General features: G+C 43.9%; 2 protein-coding genes across 2 annotated transcripts; both read left to right on the top strand.

Annotated features, from left to right (window-relative positions):
- The first annotated feature begins 2561 nt into the window (after positions 1-2561).
- On the top strand, positions 2562-3497 carry LOC139650094 (olfactory receptor 4B13-like). The gene has a single exon (XM_071526650.1). It carries the CDS (start codon positions 2562-2564, stop codon positions 3495-3497), a length of 936 nt encoding a protein of 311 aa, XP_071382751.1.
- Positions 3498-12391: 8894 nt separating this feature from the next.
- Positions 12392-13327, top strand: LOC139650093 (olfactory receptor 13F1-like). The gene has a single exon (XM_071526649.1). It carries the CDS (start codon positions 12392-12394, stop codon positions 13325-13327), a length of 936 nt encoding a protein of 311 aa, XP_071382750.1.
- Positions 13328-19537: the final 6210 nt, after the last annotated feature.

Here is a 19537-nt window from a genome sequence, read left to right as displayed (position 1 = left end):
GATGCAATACAATCTGAACCAACAGGTTGATGTTATAAGTATAATAATATAATCAAAAGAATTACAAAAATATACTTTTGTCGGTGCTATTTTGCTGCAATGTCATCAGCTGTGTTTCATGGGCAGAAAGAGGTATGTTCAATGACGAAACGGATTATGAAACGTTTAGAAACGTTAACTCCCGACTGCGTTCTTCTTCTTTAAATTATGCTTATTGTAAAGTAGATGTAATGATACAGACGTTATAAAGTGCTACATTTTATGGAGTTTATTGAGATACCACTGAAATAACTTGTTATATAGGTTATGAGCCAAATTTATTTATTTATCTAGCAGGTGACATCAAATGGTAAATGCAAGGGATTTTTTTTTCATTTGGCCTCAAAATTGATCTACAACCATTTTTTTTTTCATTAATAGGCCTATTATCACCAAAGAGCGCAAGCAAATAAATGCATCAAACCAGAATGCCTTATTGCCAGAAAATGTAGCCAGACTGTGTGTTCCGTGGTCCAGGAGAGAAAGTTGCAGGCGTCTAATACTGCCACAAGAGGCTTTACCATGGAGTCTATGGAACACCCGGTGCATCTTACACAGACGCACAAGGCTACCTTTAGCATCGTTATAGCGACGCCAAGGGATTTGACAAAGAGTCAACATAGGACGAGTTGGGAATGAGAATGGGTTGGTTCCTCTTGAATTCTCTTGAATCTGAGACTTGCTTATTAAATGGAGTCTCCTTACCAGGACCTTGGCATGGGCTTTCCAAGGGTTGTTGAGCAGTGTGATTCCACAATAGTTGTAACACTCCCTCCGGTCCCCTTTTTTAAAGACCCCTGTTTCCCAATCCAAAGGCACTGTTTGCAAAATTCATGCGATATTTATTTATTTTATTTATTTAACCTTTATTTAACCAGGTAATGTCTCATTGAGATTAAAAGGAAATCTCTTTTACAAGAGCAACCTGGCCAAGAGGGCAGCATTGAACAAAGTTACATAAAAGAATAACAGTATAACAAGAACAACAGTTAACACACACATGTATATTCATTAAAACAGGTCAGGTACCCTACCTGACCTGGCAAAGACATTGACCGATTAAGTTTTCCTCCAAGTTTTTTAAAATCAATTTGACTTCACCCATAGAAATCAATTTAGACAATTTTAAATTAATCTGACAGCCATTCCAAGAGAAGGGTGCAGAATATTTAAAAGCTTCTTTTCCCAACTCTGTTCAAACTCGGGGTACAGACGTGCAGAAAATCATGTGAGTGTAGGTCATGAACACATCCATTTCTAGATAAATATGTACATAAGTAGGCAGGGTCAACCCAAGGAGTGATTTGTAAGTAAAGGTCAACCAGTGGGTCTGCCTACGTAGGCCATCCATACATGGATGGCCTTCTTTGTACGGCATCCATATGGCATACAAAGTGCAATGGTGCGTAAGGAAATTGCAGCTATTGATGAATCTCAAGGAACTATGATAGACGGTGTCAAGCATCCTAAGACATTGTGCAGAAGCATTCATATAAAGTACATCACCATAATCTAGCATTGAAGAGACATGTCAACCCTGACACCCCAACAATATCCAGAGCCTTAAGCATTTTAGGACGGATCTCAGCACTGGTGCCATGTCACTGTAGAGATTTCTAAATACCTCACTGACCTCTGCCAATGAGTTTGGCTCAAAATGGACACTGTTCAAAACCTGTGCCATGGAAGTGGCTGCTAGGAGTTGTGGGAAAAGGAAGTTGATGCAACCCAAGAAGTTCTACTGATAGACACCGGCGATAGGAGGGCTGTCAGGCATGGTTGGCACAGAGCAGAGAACTCCTGATTCAGCAGAGAGGTATCGGCAGGCCAAAAAGGCTGCAGCGAATGTTATTTCACAAGTGAAGAACGACTTTGAGGAGGGCTGTATCATTCATTGGGATGACATGTTGCCTTGTTTTTATGGCACAAACCATGTTCTGTGAAGGCTTCTGTGATCGCGAAATCCTGTGATTTGATATTTAGTAGTTCAGATTCATGGATAGGGAATCACAATGGTCCAACCTGTTAAATATTATTCATGGCAAAGCTAATCCTATATCAAAAATCATAAAATGTGTTGTGGGAAAAACTTTAAATTCTCCAGAGTGTGATGACTATGATCACATCAAACAAGGTCAAACAAGATAAAGAGTTGTTCATCTCCTCCCATGAACTCACAACTCTGCTCTGTCTGGCAAGCGATGTCTCGAAAACAGCAAAATGTAGACCTTCTCTGAGGCACCAGGTTAGTAAACTAAATCGGCCAAACACTACAGATAATAGGCCCTCATATATTCATGCTCAAAGATATATTGCGTACATATTTCTACATTATTTCTAATTATTTTGGTTAAAAATTAATCAATTGTCTGCTTCGATTTTCCTCTATACAGCAATCACAACCACAGTCAAATCAGACCAGTGATTTCTGTAAACAATGACGAAAGGTTGCATCACAAGAAGGATATAAATATTGATTATTCTCTTTTCTCAAAGAATCTGCAGTTCAATCTTTGGGTTAAATGGAAAACGGTACTCTTCCCTTTTACTTCAACCTCACCATGTATGTGAACATAGGCTACTACCGCTACCCAGCCTTTGTATTGTGCATCCTACTGTTTGCCATTATTGTCTCTGCTAATCTCATGATTATACTGGTAATATCACAAGAGAGAACGCTACATGAGCCAATGTATATCTTCATTGCATGTCTGTCTATCAACTCTCTGTATGGTTCTGCTGGCTTCTTCCCCAGATTCCTGATGGACCTTTTATCTGATACTCATTTGATCTCACGTCCAGCTTGTTTCACTCAGATCTATGTTATTTATTCCTATGCATCCTATGAACTCACCATTCTGAGCATTATGGCATATGATAGATATGTTGCTGTATGTCAGCCTTTACACTACCACAGCAAGATGACCTCCAAAACAGTCTTGAAGATGGCAGCCTTTGCATGGATCTGTCCACTCTATTCTGTTGCAGTATGTCTTTATTTGACCATCAGGCTTCCCTTGTGTGGTAATAAGATTGTAAAAGTATACTGTGCCATCTGGAATATTGCAAAACTGTCCTGCGTTACCACTGCCATCTACAACATTGTTGGCTTGTTAGTAACCACAATCACAGCCTTTACGCCCCTGGCTTATGTCATGTATACTTACTTGCAAATTCTGCTTGTGTGTAGGAAAAGCTCATCAGAGTTCAAGGCCAAAGTGTTCCAAACCTGTTTACCACACACTATTTCATTTGTTATTTATTCCATTACAGGATATTGTGATATTGCCCTCAGTCGATTGAATATTGAAAAGCTAAATCCATTTGCTGCTATAATTGTATCACTGGAATTTATACTGATTCCTCCAATTCTGAACCCTCTTGTGTATGGCCTGAAGTTACCAGAAATTAGAAGACATATTTTCAGGATGTTATCATGGTCAAAAACAAAAACTTAGATTGATCCCTCAGAAAATTACAAAAACCTGTACTAATCTTATAAATGTCATGCTTTATGTGGAAAATAAATTACACAACTGGACACAACTGGTCTACAGAACATCCATTCTGCTATGAGAATAGAATTAAATATCTGGGCATCTTAATCAAATTTCTTAAAATAGTAGGAAAGTCTGATTGAGGCTCACTGACTGGAAGTCTAAAACTCAAAATAGATCAGCACTTCACACATTCCCCAGCTGCACAAACTGCTGCCACACACTTGGTGGTACTGTCTTTGCACTGAAGGTGGCAAAACTACTAACTCTGCTGAAGTAATTTAAGAAATTATTCATATCATACACAGTTTATCATGTATTCAGTGTGATACAATCTATTTAAATGATAATTTGAATGTTGCATGACATTTACTTAGTGACTACAACTGTTCACTAATCTTGAAATGACAGAACAATTAATGACATTTTGAAGGCTGATACACTGATTTTAGATTCGAAAATTTTAGTTTAGAAAATTTTATGACAGTAGAATTTCTTCTCATTCCTCCAATTATTAACCTGGGGTATCTAGACAACGCTCATTAACAGGACTGAGAGGAGAGCTCAAACTCTTATTTTTCTTTTTGTCTTTGTAATATATGTAATCACATCTTAATTCATATTGTTTTTATAAATATGTACAAGCCATATCACACGGATACAATCAATAATTAAAATAATGCATTTGTTATTCAGGTCTCTTTGTATTGGATTCAAGCACATTTTTGCATGCCTAGAATCTGTGCTATTTAGGGCTAGGGTTTGATACATCCCAGCTGTACAGATGTTATAGATTTTGTAAAGATTTCAGATTGTGGTCAATCAATTACTTTAATTCCAAATTGAGTTGTCTTCTTTTGCGAGTTGAGAGTGACACTAAGATGACATCTATAAAATAACATTTACAAGCAGAAATATTGTAATCATTACAGTTACAGTAGCTACTACAACTGGCATCATGACGATATCCAGAGACAAGTTCCTAATTACACTGTAGCACAATTGCTGTCATATTGTTTGAAAAACATGGCACTGGCAAGGTCATGAGACTCTTCACAAGTCTTCAAAGCAAATAATAATAATAAACTTTATTTATATAGCACTTTTCAAAACCAAGTTACAAATTGCTTTACAGCAATAAAAACAGAGTCTAAAAAGTCAGTGAAACATCATACGAGATAAGTGCTTAAAAATAGAAAACACCATCTAAAAGAAAGAATACAATGAGAAGGGATACAATGAATAAAAAAACAAATAAAAATAATTAAAATAGAATAAAATAAATAAAAATAAACAATAATAGAAGGCCTTTACATAAAAATAGGTTTTAAGAAGTGACTTAAAAGATGATACTGATTTTGCTTGCCTGAGATTCAGGGAATTCTCTATCGTGTTGAGACTATCTCTCCACCCTACATATTCCATATGTACGGGTGTACTCCGGGGTAATTCCAAAGGGGAAACAAAACAAACGGGAAAAGCCGAGTGACTGACATGCCTCCACGGTCCACTTAGGCTTCCGTGTCAGCTTGTTGGAGGTATGAGGGGTGAATAGTGCCACTGAGTGCATACTTTCCTTTCAGTTCACAAGCATATCACATATTTTTGTTGTGCAGAGAAAATGGCAAGCCCAGTAGGCCACACCTGTTTGGACTGTGGGATAAGGATGCCTATGGAGGATGGTCAGTGTGTGCATTGCTTAGGGCTGGACCACGCACGCATGGCCAGCCAGGACCCGGCCTCCTGCATGAATTGTTTTATCCTGCCAGCTAGAGTGAGTGAGGCTAGGGCTCTAGCATTTTGTCGCAAACGTCCAGCTGCTCTCATTGGGACCTCCCCCTAGGTCAGGTGTGTGTGGAGGCAAAGCAGGTAGAGGAGGAGCAGGAGCAACCACCTCCCCTCTATCACCAGCTCATTACTCGGGCGGCTGAGGCATTGGAAATCGGAATGCCAGTGGAGCAAGGCCGGAGGGCCTCCCGTTTTGATGATGAAGAAGTGGGTCAGTCGCGCTCTTTTTCTGTACCACTGCTTCCTGATGTAGAGGAACTGGTATTCGGACAGTTTGCTAAACCATCTGAAGCCCATCGCTGGTCAGGTCTATGTAGACGGCTGGCATGTGTGCATGGTCGGGAGAGGATTGGCTGTGGACCGCCACCTCCCATGGATCAAGCTTTAGGGGCCTTGATGTCCCCCACCAAATCGGTCTTGGGGAAGCCGAGCTGCCCGAGCAGGAACACTAAACTGATGGATGCCATGCTCACCAGAATGCATGGAGCTGTGGCAATTCAGGGACAGCTGGTTAACACAGGGGATATTCTAGCCTTGTATCAGCGCCAGCTGGCCAAACAGTTGGAGGAGGGAGGCTCCGACCTAGCTGCAGAGGTGCCACAGTGTCCTCGCTCCTAGCTAAGCTGATGAAAGAGCAAGCGGTGGCAACTGGCAGGGCTATGGCCTCCCTCTGGATGGTGAGGCAACACCTCTGGCTGTCTCAGTCACATCTGCATGGGGAAGACAGGGCCTGTTTGCTTAGGCTGCCTGTGGTGCCATCTGCCATGTTTGGGCCAGATGCAAATAAAATGCTCCAGCAGGTCTAGGATGCCCGTCGGTGTGCTCGGGAGATGTCGGGGATGCTCCGGCAGGGAGCAGGGAACAGTGAGTCTCAACAGCCCCACAGGCTGGGCCACCCCAGCTGGCTTCTGTGGCTTCAGGTGACCTAAGGGTCCGTTTGGAGGCCAACCAGCGTGGTAGAGCTAAACGCGGTCAGTGGAGTGGGTGGGGCCGGGGCCAGGGGCCCCCCAAGCCCTCCCCTCAGTCCTGACAGTTCTTGGAACCCAGCCCCCCCTTGTCACCTCTCGGGACAGCGCCTGTCCTGGGAGACCCTTGGGGCGGACCCCTGGGATGTTTCCACCATGACTCAGGGTTATCGTTGCAGTTTCTGCACCCGCCCCCACTGACAAGGTCAGCCACCTTTTCAGTGGTGGCAGACACTCAGTGCAGGGAGGTTCTGGCTGCGGAGATTTACACTCTCCTGGCAAAGAAGGCCATCAGGGAGGTGAAGCAGCACGATCAGCAGGCTGGGTTTTATTCGCCGTACTTCCTCATTCCCAAAAAAGATGAGAGACTCAGACTCATTCTGGATTTGAGAGCCACAGTGAACATTGTGCCCCTGTCTCTTCTGAACATGCGCCCAGTGCAGCGCTGCCTCCTGAGCCTTGGACTTTGCCCGCAGAGAAATCTGCAAGCCAGAGTGTTGGTGACACACAGACTGCGCGTAGCTCTCTGTTGGTGGGAGCAGCCAGCCAGCTTAACATGGGGCAATGTACTGGGGCCGGTGTTGCGTCTCCAGGTGGTGTCCGACACCTCCCTGGTAAGCTGGGGAGCCGTCCACGAGGGCAAAGGCATCAGCAGCCAGTGGCACGGACCCTGGTTAGCATGGCACATCAGTCTTCTGGAATTGCAGGCTATCTATGTAACTCTTGGGCACTTCCTACCAGAGCTGAGGAACCACCATGTGCTGGTGAGAACAGGCAGTACAGTGGCAGCAGCGTATATAAACAGGCAGGGGGGCCTGGGCTCCCCTCGCCTTTGCAGATTGGCTCGCAAAATATGGGAGTGGGCACATCCACAGTTCAAGTCCCTGAGGGCAATGCACATGCCGGGTCAGGCGAACCTTGCAGCGGATCAGCTCTCCAGGGGGGGACCCCTCCCCGGAGAATGGAGGCTGCATCCAGAGGTTGTAAGTGAGATCTGGGACCGCGTTGGTACAGCCATAGCTGATCTCTTCACCTCCAGGGAGACAATCCTCCCTGGGGCACAGATGCAATGGCACATCAGTGGCCACAGGGCCTCCTGTATGCCTTCCCTCCCTTCATCCTCCTGCACCCACTCCTACAGAGAGTCCAGGTGGAAGAGGTAAGCCTCATCCTGGTGGCCCCCAATTGGCCCCAGATGATCTGGTTCTCAGCAATTGCACCCCTCCTTCAAGGACGCCCCAGGTAGCTCCCTGTTTGGCGGGACCTCCTGTCCCAGGCCCATGGGACTCTTTTTCATCCTTTTCCCCAGGGGCTCAGGCTTTGGGCCTGGCCCCTGAGAGGGCCGAATTTCTAGCTATGGGGTTACCCCAGTCTGTGGTTAGCACTCTGCAAGGAGCCCGGGCCCCGTCAACTAGGGCAGCATATTCCTATTGTTGGGGAGTGTTTCAATCATGGTGCAACTCGCGACAGGTGGATCCCCTTTCCTGCGTGGCCCATGACATTCTCCAGTTCCTCCAGGAAATGTTGAAGGTGGGCAAGTCTCCCTCAACTTTGAGGGGAATGGTGGCAGCCATAAAGGCAGCCTGTGTTGGGCCTCAGAAACTGGCAGAGGGTTGTTGCGACCTTATTGCTCAGTTTCTTAAAGGTGCTCATAGGGTTACTCCCTACCACAGAAGGCCAGCTGTCCCCCCATGGGATTTGGAGGTGGTGCTGTCAGCCCTGCAGCATGAGCCATTTGAGCCCCTGGAAACAGTTGGGCTGAAATGGCTTTCTCTCATGTCGGTGTTGTTGTTGGCAATTGTGTCGGCTAAAAGAATGGGTGAGCTCCATGCCCTTTTGGTGCATGAGGAATGCTGCTGCTTCTTGCCAGGTGATGCTGGGGTAGTGCTGCGCCTTGAACCCTGCATTCCACCCTAAGGTCTGGTCCGAGTCCCATGCCAGTCAGTCTATTGAGCTGCACCCTTACCACCCTCCTCAGGATGGTGAAGCAGGAAGGCAGGCAGGCAGGCCAGCCCCAGCAGGGGTGCGTGCACATTCCACGCGGGGCCTCGCTACCTTGTGGCCTTATGGAGAGGTGCCCCTCTATCAGAGATTTGTACGGCGGCTTCTTGGTCGTCCCCGTCCACTTTTATCAGGTTCTACTGCATGAACGTGGCAGCCGGTACCCCATTCACTGAGCGTGTGCTGGGCACAGTGCAGTAGGACATGGCCTTACATCGGACCTTGGCTCGGAGTGATGTCTTTTTCTTTCAAATGTAGCCTTGCAACCTGGCAGGCTAGGTGCCTTCCACCCATTTACGGCTGGCCTTAGTGTCTGGCAGGGCCAGCTAAGCCTTGGTGGCGTCTTGGCAGCAGAGAGGTATTGGCAGGTCAAAAGGGCTGCAGCGAATGTTATTTCACAAGTGAAAGGGGGTATGACAGCTGGATGGAGAACGACTTTGAGGAGGGCTGCATCATTCATTGGGATGACGTTGCCTTGTTTTTATGGCACAAACCTTGTTCTGAGAAGGCTTCTGTGATCGCGAAATCCTGTGATTTGTAGTAGTTCAGATTCATGGATAGGGAATCACAATGGTCCAACCTGTTAAATATTATTCATGGCAAAGCTAATCCTATATCAAAAATCATGAAATGCGTTGTGGGAATGGCTCTCTGGATCCCCCAATGACCAACACAGCAGTTAGGAGTAAAAAAAATACAATCTTTATTATTATTATTAAAATATTCCTACACAAAAGTCAACTAATAAATACACTGAATAAGCAAAGGTTATAAGTATCATAGATGGTCAAGACAGCAACATGAGTTCAGCCATTATCCCACAATTAGTTCACCCACACTGACAACCCTTCGTCTGCAAGGTGAACTTCACACCAGCCCACTCCAAATAAAGTTTCAGATCCTCACTGGAATTTACTATTTCACTGCACTCATAATTCCACTCCACTACAAACTGATATTATGGCTGACACTGCAGAAATACAAACAAAGAGTTACAACGTTAAGGCTTGTAGAAGAGCAACCCCATTGACTATCTTAACCCAGAAACTTATAACGATTGTAAAATAAATGTAATTAACCTATCACATTTATACAAAACAAAACATTACACCTAATACACAAAGAAAGAAAACAGAAACAAGATAAGAGATTAAAAATGTCCATTCCAACTCACAACCGGAACGCACTCTGTCCTTTCCTGGTGAGTTGGGAAATAAAATGTACTTATCAGGCACGATCCGCGTCCTCTTGGTGTCCTTCCCCGCTCGGCGAGTGAACGGGCGCGGAATGGACAATGGATTCCAGCAACAGTAGCAATCTATAGGCAGCAGCGTATGGCAGGCCTGAGTTGTCTCAGCAGTCAGACGAACAACAGGATAACGCAGGCAGGTATCGGCTGCCCACAGCGACGATAGAATGAAGAGCAGATCAGCGGGCCTGGTTGCCTGCAGCGGCGGCCCCGGGAACAGCGGATGACACGGCAGGTAGCACTCGGCAGCAGCCTGACAGACAGCAGGTGGCGCAGGCAGATCAGGAGACTCACAATGGTAGCAGGAGCGGTAGCCGTAGCAGTAGCAGGAGCGGCAGCAGTAGCAGGCTGGGAAGACACAGAGCAGGCAAGCAGTAAGGACATGCATCCGCATAAACACACGCAACAACACTCACACCATCTGAGTCGGAATCGACCGTCCCTGTTACGCAGAATGGCGAGCGTTGAGTGTCGTCGCCCCGCTTCCAATCTCATGGCTGTCTGGTCCCCCCGAGCTCCCCAGTAATCTGGTTGCATCTCCTTTTATAGTCATGTCGCCACCCCTCTTCCGGGTCAGAGGGAGAGGTCACCTAGGAGTCAAGTTTTAACAGAAACAGAGCACCCAATGGACACAATATACATCATATTCTAGCTCTGGCTGAATAGTCTGTTCCCAGAACCCAAGAGACAACCCGTAGTCATATAAATCACGTCGCCTCCATCCGCGACATATGATCACATCAAACAAAGTCAAACAAGATAAATAGTTGTTCAACTCCTCCCATGAACTCACAACTCTGCCGTTTCTAGATAAATATGTACATAAGTAGGCAGGGTCAACCCAAGGAGTGATTTGTAAGTAAAAGTCAACCAGTGGGTCTGCCTACGTACGTACAAAGAAGGCCATCCATGTATGGATGGCCCTCTTTTTATGGCATCCATATGGCATACAAAGTGCAATGGTGCGTAAGGAAATTGCAGCTATTGATGAATCAGAATGAATGAATGAATGAATGAACTTTATTTTGGTTGTTCACATTAAAAAAAAACTGTACATTTCTCGAGATTAAAATTATTATAACCAAAAAAGGGTTGGGCAGAAGCAATGCTTTTTTTTTAGCCCACCCTGTACATTACATCAAACAACTCCACACACTTTCAATTTTTTTTTTTTTTCCCCATTATGCTCACATTCCTCCATAACAATATGTAAATTAGATTCTTTATTCAATTAAACAAATTCATTACTTATTAATGAAACACATAAATTATTCAATTAGTCACACAATTAATATTTATTAACAATTTCACATTTTAAGGATTTTTTAAATTTTGAAAGAGTACTTATTAACTTGAATTGATCACTGAGATCATTCCATAGTTTTACCCAGACAACTGAAACACATCTTTGTTTGACATTGGTTCATATTTTACTTGTTTCAAACCGAAGCAAACCTCTTAAACTATAATGCCCTCTTCTTACTTTGAAGAGGGATTGAATGCTCATGGGGAGGCTCCTATTCACAACTCGAAACAGAATTTCCATCAATTTTACCCTAACTATATCCATAAATTTTAATTGTTTGGATTTTATAAAAAGCCGACTGGTCGATTCTCGGTATCCAGCGTTATTTATTATTCTTATCGCCCTTTTTTGTAATTTAACTATTGGGTCTAGATATGTTTTGCAAGCATTTCCCCAAATTTCCGAGCAATATGATAAGTACTGCATCACAAGAGAGGAGTACAATATATGCAGACACTTTGTTTTCAGAAAAGTTTTAGTTTTATAGAGTATACCAATGGTTTTTGATAAGCATTCATATAAAGTGCATCACCATAATCTAGCATTGAAGAGACATGTCAACCCTGACACCCCAACAATATCCAGAGCCTTAAGCATTTCAGGACGGATCTCAGCACTGGTGCCATGTCACTGTAGAGATTTCTAAATACCTCACTGGCCTCTGCCAATGAGTTTGGCTCAAAATGGACACTGTTCAAAACCTCTGCCATGGAAGTGGCTGCTAGGAGTTGTGGGAAAAGGAAGTTGATGCAACCCAAGAAGTTCTACTGATAGACACCGGCGATAGGAGGGCTGTCAGGCATGGTTGGCACAGAGCAGAGAACTCCTGATTCAGCAGAGAGGTATCGGCAGGCCAAAAAGGCTGCAGCGAATGTTATTTCACAAGTGAAGAACGACTTTGAGGAGGGCTGTATCATTCATTGGGATGACATGTTGCCTTGTTTTTATGGCACAAACCATGTTCTGTGAAGGCTTCTGTGATCGCGAAATCCTGTGATTTGATATTTAGTAGTTCAGATTCATGGATAGGGAATCACAATGGTCCAACCTGTTAAATATTATTCATGGCAAAGCTAATCCTATATCAAAAATCATACAATGCGTTGTGGGAAAAACTTTAAATTCTCCAGTGTGATGACTATGATCACATCAAACAAGGTCAAACAAGATAAATAGTTGTTCAACTCCTCCCATGAACTCACAACTCCGCTCTGTCTGGCAAGCGATGTCTCGAAAACAGCAAAATGTAGACCTTCTCTGAGGCACCAGGTTAGTAAACTAAATCCGCCAAAGACTACAAATAATAGGCCCTCATATATTCATGCTCAAAAATATATTGTGTACATATTTCTACATTATTTCTAATTATTTTGGTTAAAAATTAATCAATTGTCTGCTTCAATTTTCCTCTATACAGCAATCACAACTACAGTCAAATCAGACCAGTGATTTCTGTAAACAATGATGAAAGGTTGCATCACAAGAATGATATAAATATTGATTATTCTCTTTTCTCAAAGAATCTGCAGTTCAATCTTTGGGTTAAATGGAAAACGGTACTTTTCCCTTGTACTTCAACCTCACCATGTATGTGAACATAGGCTACTACCGCTACCCAGCCTTTGTATTGTGCATCCTTCTGTTTGCCATTATTGTCTCTGCTAATCTCATGATTATACTGGTAATATCACAAGAGAGAACCCTACATGAGCCAATGTATATCTTCATTGCATGTCTGTCTATCAACTCTCTGTATGGTTCTGCTGGCTTCTTCCCCAGATTCCTGATGGACCTTTTATCTGATACTCATTTGATCTCACGTCCAGCTTGTTTCACTCAGATCTATGTTATTTATTCCTATGCATCCTATGAACTCACCATTCTGAGCATTATGGCATATGATAGATATGTTGCTGTATGTCAGCCTTTACACTACCACAGCAAGATGACCTCCAAAACAGTCTTGAAGATGGCAGCCTTTGCATGGATCTCTCCACTCTATTCTGTTGCAGTATGTCTTTATTTGACCATCAGGCTTCCCTTGTGTGGTAATAAGATTGTAAAAGTATACTGTGCCATCTGGAATATTGCAAAACTGTCCTGCGTTACCACTGCCATCTACAACATTGTTGGCTTGTTAGTAACCACAATCACAGTCTTTCTGCCTCTGGCTTATGTCATGTATACTTACTTGCGAATTCTGCTTGTGTGTAGGAAAAGCTCATCAGAATTCAAGGCCAAAGTGTTCCAAACCTGTTTACCACACACTATTTCATTTGTTATTTATTCCATTACAGTATATTGTGATATTGCCCTCAGTCGATTGAATATTGAAAAGCTAAATCCATTTGCTGCTATAATTGTATCACTGGAATTTATACTGATTCCTCCAATTCTGAACCCTCTTGTGTATGGCCTGAAGTTACCAGAAATTACAAGACATATTTTCAGGATGTTATCATGGTCAAAAACAAAAACTTAGATTGATCCCTCAGAAAATTACAAAGATCTGTATTAATCTCATAAATGTCATGCTTTATGTGGAAAACAAATTACACAACTGGACACAATTGGTCTACAGAACATCCATTCTGCTATGAGAATAGAATTAAATATCTGGGCATCTTAATCAAATTTCTTAAAATAGTAGGAAAGTCTGATTGAGGCTCACTGACTACGCTCTTTGACTGGAAGTCTAAAACTGAAAATAGATCAGCACTTCACAAATTTCCCAGCTGCACAAACTGCTGCCATACACTTGGTAGTACTGTCTTTGCACTTAAGGTGGCAAAACTACTAACTATGCTGAAGTAATTTAAGAAATGATTCATATCATACACAGTTTATCATGAATTCAGTGTGATATACTCTATTTAAATGATAATTTTAATGTTGTATAACATTTACTTAGTGACTTCAACTGTTCACTAATCTTGAAATAACAGAACAATTAATGAAATTCTGAAGGCTGATACACTGATTTTAGATTAGAAAATTTTATTTTTTTATTTTTTTATTTTTATTTTATGGCAATATAATTTCTCCTCATTCCTCCAATTATGAACCTGGGGTAGCTAGACAACACTCATTAACAGGACTGAAAGGAGAGCTCTTATTTTTCTTTTTGTCTTTTTAATATGTAATCACATCTTAATTCATATTGTTTTTATAAATATGTACAAGCCATATCACATGGATACAATCAACAATTAACATAATGCATTTGTTATTCAGGTCTCTTTGTATTGGATTGATGCACATTTTTGCATGCCTAAAATCTGTGCTATTTAGGGTTAGGGTTTGATACATCCCAGCTGTACAGATGTTTTAGATTTTGTAAAGATTTCAGATTGTTGTCAATCAATTACTTTAATTCTAAAATGAGTTGTTTTCTTTTGCGAGTTGACAGTGACACTAAGATGACATCTATAAAATAACATTTACAAGCAGAAATATTGTAATCATTACAGTTACAGTAGCTACTACAACTGGCATCATGACGATATCCAGAGACAAGTTCCTAATTACACTGTAGCACAATTGCTGTCATATTTTTTGAAAAACATGGCACTGGCAAGGTCATGAGACTCTTCACATGTCTTCAAAGCAAATAATAATCATAAACTTTATTTAAATAGCACTTTTCAAAACCAAGTTACAAATTGCTTTAGAGCAATAAAAACAGAGTTTAAAAAGTCAATGAAACATCATACGAGATACAGTACTTAAAAATAGAAAACACCATCTAAAAGAAAGAATACAATGAGATGGGATACAATGAATAAAAGAAATTTAAATAATTAAAATAGAATAAAATAAATAAAAATAAACAATAAGAGAAGGCCTTTACATAAAAATAGGTTTTAAGAAGTGACTTAAAAGCTGATACTGATTTTGCTAGCCTGAGATACAGGGAGTTCTCTATCATGTCGAGACTATCTCTCCACCCTACATATTCCATATGTATGGGGGACTGACCCCCACGGGGACAGCTGACATGGATACTCTTTAAGACACATCACCTGTGGTGGCCACGCACTGATTAGCAACCTGTGGTTATATAAGCACCACGCATGCATGGCCTCTCCGATTACGTGATTTCCACGGTCAAGCAGTCAGACGTGTGTGTATCTTGTCATTTGAGTTGTGCATGTTTTATATGATTATAAGTATGTATCTAAGCTACTCTGCTAAAACAACTCAGTGCACAGGAAAGTTTGAACAGTGTACGTTTTATTGTCTAATCATGTTTCATGTAATGGTTTTATACAATCCATAAGTGTTTGTTTACAGGGTTCATAATGTTCACCAATTGACAACAGTAATTGGTTGAGTATGTAAAATCCAAACGCGTTATTCTAAATCTTTATCATTACAGAGACTAGTTAGGCTACTAAAGTAATTCAGAGAAGTATCCTCATGTGTCTCTCTGTTGGGCGTTGCCTGTGTACAGAACAAAGAAATGTAGGCGGAATCTTCAAAACCGCGCAAAGTATCTTTTTACACTGCAAACCCCGCCTTGGAATTCGGAAAAACTATAAAACTCTCAGTTCTTTGTCACCTTGCGCGCTTCATGCCCCGAGCTTCATGCCGGAGGCCATGATGCCGTCACTAACTCAAAGACCGACCAAACCAGATTTAGCACAAGCGGAGATTCAGATCTTGCGGTCTTGTAGGCCTAACTACTCTTTGTCACTAATGTGACCCTGTTTTTCAAGCCGTTCATGCTACAAAGTTGAACCTCGCTGAACCGCGAAGACTGTTACAAAGTTAATTTAAGAACGAGTTATTAATCCGTGAATTAGTAAAAGTTAGAGAAGTCAGAAGCTCCAGTCAACCCTCTCAGCTGACCAGCCAAGCTTCCTGCTCCATCCTGCCTGAAGTCCAGTCGACAGTGGAAAGCCAGTGGACATCCACCTGAGAGAGAGAGAGGGTCTTTTTCAAGACCCGCTCCAACTCCACCATTTGCCGAAGCCGGTTCCATCATGCCCGGAGTCCAGTCGACAGCAGCAAGCCAGTCGCAGAGACATCAACCTGAAAAGAGCGTCTTTTTCAAGACCCGCTCCAACTTCATCGTTTGCCGTTGCCAGGCGACCCGACTATTGCCGAGCTTACCCGACTCACTGATCTTCGGGAAACCTGCTTCCCCTACGGTCGAAACCTCACGATGGACCCCGGCAAGTAAGGCTGAAACACTTCCATGTCTTTCTGCTGAGAGTTGATGCAAAAGCTTCACTAAAGTTATCACTTAATCCAATCAGGAAAGTTAGTATAGTCTGAGTTATCCCTTAGGGCAACCCTTCTCGATCGTTATAGATCTAAATTGACATAACACTATTTACTGTTGTCAATAATTTTCATTCCAATGTTTCTATCCTTTCCATTTTATTTTCACTTCATCCTCCTTTTATTTTATTTCATCCTCATTTCATGAGTCAACCTATAGTTTAGTATTTTATTCTGGTTTATCATCTGTCCAGTTACCGTACATTTTCCCGTTTCATGGCTACATGTTTGTTTGTGTTTGTTTGTTGTTTGGTGTCTAATAGGTAGTTAATAAATATTCATTATAAAAGTCGTTGTTCTGTGTTTCCATGTCTGCAGAGAAAAGCAATCCCTGAACTGGAAAGATCTCATGATCTTTAGATTGATGACTGATTAGTATGAGTAAAGGTCTAATTTCCTTCATTTACGAAAGTGGTGCCCCTACGAGTGTAATTTGATCTCTTGATCAAAATATTAATATTTCTATACCTTTACTAAATTCAAAATTCGATATTTTCAACTCTACACGCTACATCAATTACCTGGAAGACTGGCTGGTGTGTGCTCGCTCGGAGGAGCAGTGCCGCAACAATGTGACCCAGTTCCTGCAGCACTTAGAGCACCTAGGCCTGCGCCTCAACAGGAGGAAGAACAGGCTCCAGCCCTCACACTGAGTTCCTAGGCATGTGTTTGGATGCCAGAGCAGGAACTCTTTCTCTAACTCCTGGAAGACAGCCCGCCCTCAGGGCTTGCTTGTCCCATTTCCTTTCGGGGGCTAGGGTAACCTGGAGATTGTGCCTCCGCCTCTTGGGGTTGATGGCTGTCACAGTGCACATTGTGCCCCTGGCTCTTCTGAACATGCGCCCAGTGCAGCACTGCCTCCTGAGCCTTGGACTTTGCCCACAGAGAAATCTGCAAGCCAGAGTGTTGGTGACACACAGACTGCGCGTAGCTCTCTGTTGGTGGGAGCAGCCAGCCAGGTTAACATGGGGCAATGTACTGGGGCCGGTGTTGCGTCACCAGGTGGTGTCCGACGCCTCCCTGGTAAGCTGGGGAGCCGTCCACGAGGGCAAAGGCATCAGCGGCCAGTGTCACGGACCCTGGTTAGCATGGCACATCAATCTTCTGGAATTGCAGGCTATCTGTGTAACTGTTGTGCACTTCCTACCAGAGCTGGTGAGAACAGGCAGTACAGTGGCAGCAGCGTATATAAACAGGCAGGGGGGCCTGGGCTCCCCTCGCCTTTGCAGATTGGCTCGCAAAATATGGGAGTGGGCACATCCACAGTTCAAGTCCCTGAGGACAATGCACATGCCGGGTCAGGCGAACCTTGCAGCAGATCAGCTCTCCAGGGGGGGACCCCTCCCCGGAGAATGGAGGCTACATCCAGAGGTTGTAAGCGAGATCTGGGACCGCTTTGGTACAGCCATAGCCGATCTCTTCACCTCCAGGGAGACAGTTCACTCTCACAATCCTCCCTTGGGCACAGATGCAATGGCACATCAGTGGCCACAGGGCCTCCTGTATGCCTTCCCTCCCTCCTACAGAGAGTCCAGGTGGAAGAGAAAAGCCTCATCCTGGTGGCCCCCAATTGGCCCCAGATGATCTGGTTCTCGGCAATTGCACCCCTCCTTCAAGGACGCCCCAGGGAGCTCCCTGTTTGGCGGGACCTCCTGTCCCAGGCCCATGGGACTCTTTTTCATCCTTTTCCCCAAAGGCAGCCTTTGTTGGGCCTCAGAAACTGGCAGAGGGTTGTTGCGACCTTATTGCTCAGTTTCTTAAAGGTGCTCGTAGAGTTACTCCCTACCACAGAAGGCCAGCTGTCCCCCCATGGGATTTGGAGGTGGTGCTGTCAGCCTTGCAGCATGAGCCATTTGAGCCCCTGGAAACAGTTGGGCTGAAATGGCTTTCTCTCAAGTCGGTGTTGTTGTTGGCAATTGTGTTGGCTAAAAGAATGGGTGAGCTCCATGCCCTTTCGGTGCATGAGGAATGCTGCCGCTTCTTGCCGGGTGATGCTGGGGTGGTGCTGCGCCCCAAGCCCTGCATTCCACTCTAAGGTCTGGTCCAAGTCCCATGCCAGTCAGTCTATTGAGCTGCACCCTTACCACCCTCCTCAGGATGGTGAAGCAGGGTTGAGTGAGCAGTCACTGTTGTGCCCCGTCAGGGCCTTAATGGTGTATCTTCATCGGACACGTGCCCACAGGACAACAGACCAGCTCTTTGTCTGTTACAAACCTAACTGCCTCGGGCAACCAGTCTCCAAGACTAGGCTCTCTCATTGGGTTGTGGATGCAATCCAATAAGAAGGCAGGCAGGCCGGCCCCAGCAGGGGTGCGTGCACATTCCACGCGGGGCCTCGCTCCCTTGTGGGCCTTATGGAGAGGTGCCCCTCTATCAGAGATTCATACGGCAGCTTCTCGGTCGTCTCCGTCCACTTTTATCAGGTTCTACTGCATGAACGTGGCAGCCGGTACCCCATTCACTGAGCGTGTGCTGGGCTCAGTGCAGTAGGACATGGCCTTACATCCCATGCCTCCGGGACCATGGCTCTCTCTTCGAGGTGGCCTTGAGTTCATTTTTCAGATACTGATTGAACACAACCGACCGCACAAGCTGGTTGACGGAGGGAACGCTGGCGCATACTGGCAGCCGCTCCTCCTCTCCTCTCTGAGATATTTTTTAGCAACTTTGTGGTATCTACTTTCTGTGATTACCTGCTGCAGTTATTTTACGTTTAGACGCTTTCGTGATTTTTTTTTTCTTTTTAAGCCAAGTGTGTGTTAGTCTTACTTTGATCGTCTCCCGGATTTCTCCAGCTTTCTCAATACGGAGGTTCCACAGCCTGACGCTGACCGGCTGCACGCCCTGGATTCAATGGTTTCCCCCCCCATCGTCTGTGATCGTTCACTCATTGACTTTGGGTTTATTCATTGACTTATATTTCCATTGCTTGTGACTTTTTGTGTGCTTTGGAGCTTCTTTCGGTCTTGTGAAGTGACATTAGCCAGTGCTAGCTAGCCTGTGGCTGACACTATCGCTCAGCACACACACACTGCAGAGCTGCTGGTTTTTACTGCGCCAACCATGATCGCATACACAGCTTTAAAACTATGAAGACTTCAAAACGCTACCGTTACCATTAGCAAAGAAGATCTGACCTGCTGTCATCTACTTGGGATTCTAAGGAACAGATTCCGTTACAGCCACAGAGGATCACACCGTAGTTTTGAGCTAAATGGCGGAAGCAAAACAAATCTCCACGTCATTGTTGGAAACACCGCAAGACCTCTACGCACCAAACAGGACAGAAAACGTGGAGTGGACTTCAGTCTACTGCTGCCTCTACAGAGACTCCTACCCACCGTTCCATCAAACTTCAAAATAGAACTTTTGAACACACAATCCCTCACAAATAAATCCTGTCTCA

The sequence above is a fragment of the Centroberyx affinis genome, unplaced genomic scaffold, assembly GCF_046629955.1.
Source record: "Centroberyx affinis isolate AG114_WGS23_722 - 3 ecotype Tasmania unplaced genomic scaffold, CSIRO-AGI_Caff_v1 ptg001437l_1, whole genome shotgun sequence".
NCBI lineage: Eukaryota > Metazoa > Chordata > Actinopteri > Beryciformes > Berycidae > Centroberyx > Centroberyx affinis.
The sequence above is the reverse complement of the archived record's forward strand: the minus strand, read 5'-3'. Positions and strand labels throughout refer to the sequence as shown.

Coding starts and splice junctions, on each gene's coding strand:
- LOC139650093 (XM_071526649.1), top strand. CDS start 12,392: ATGGAAAACGGTACTTTTCCCTTGTACTTCAACCTCACCATGTATGTG.
- LOC139650094 (XM_071526650.1), top strand. CDS start 2,562: ATGGAAAACGGTACTCTTCCCTTTTACTTCAACCTCACCATGTATGTG.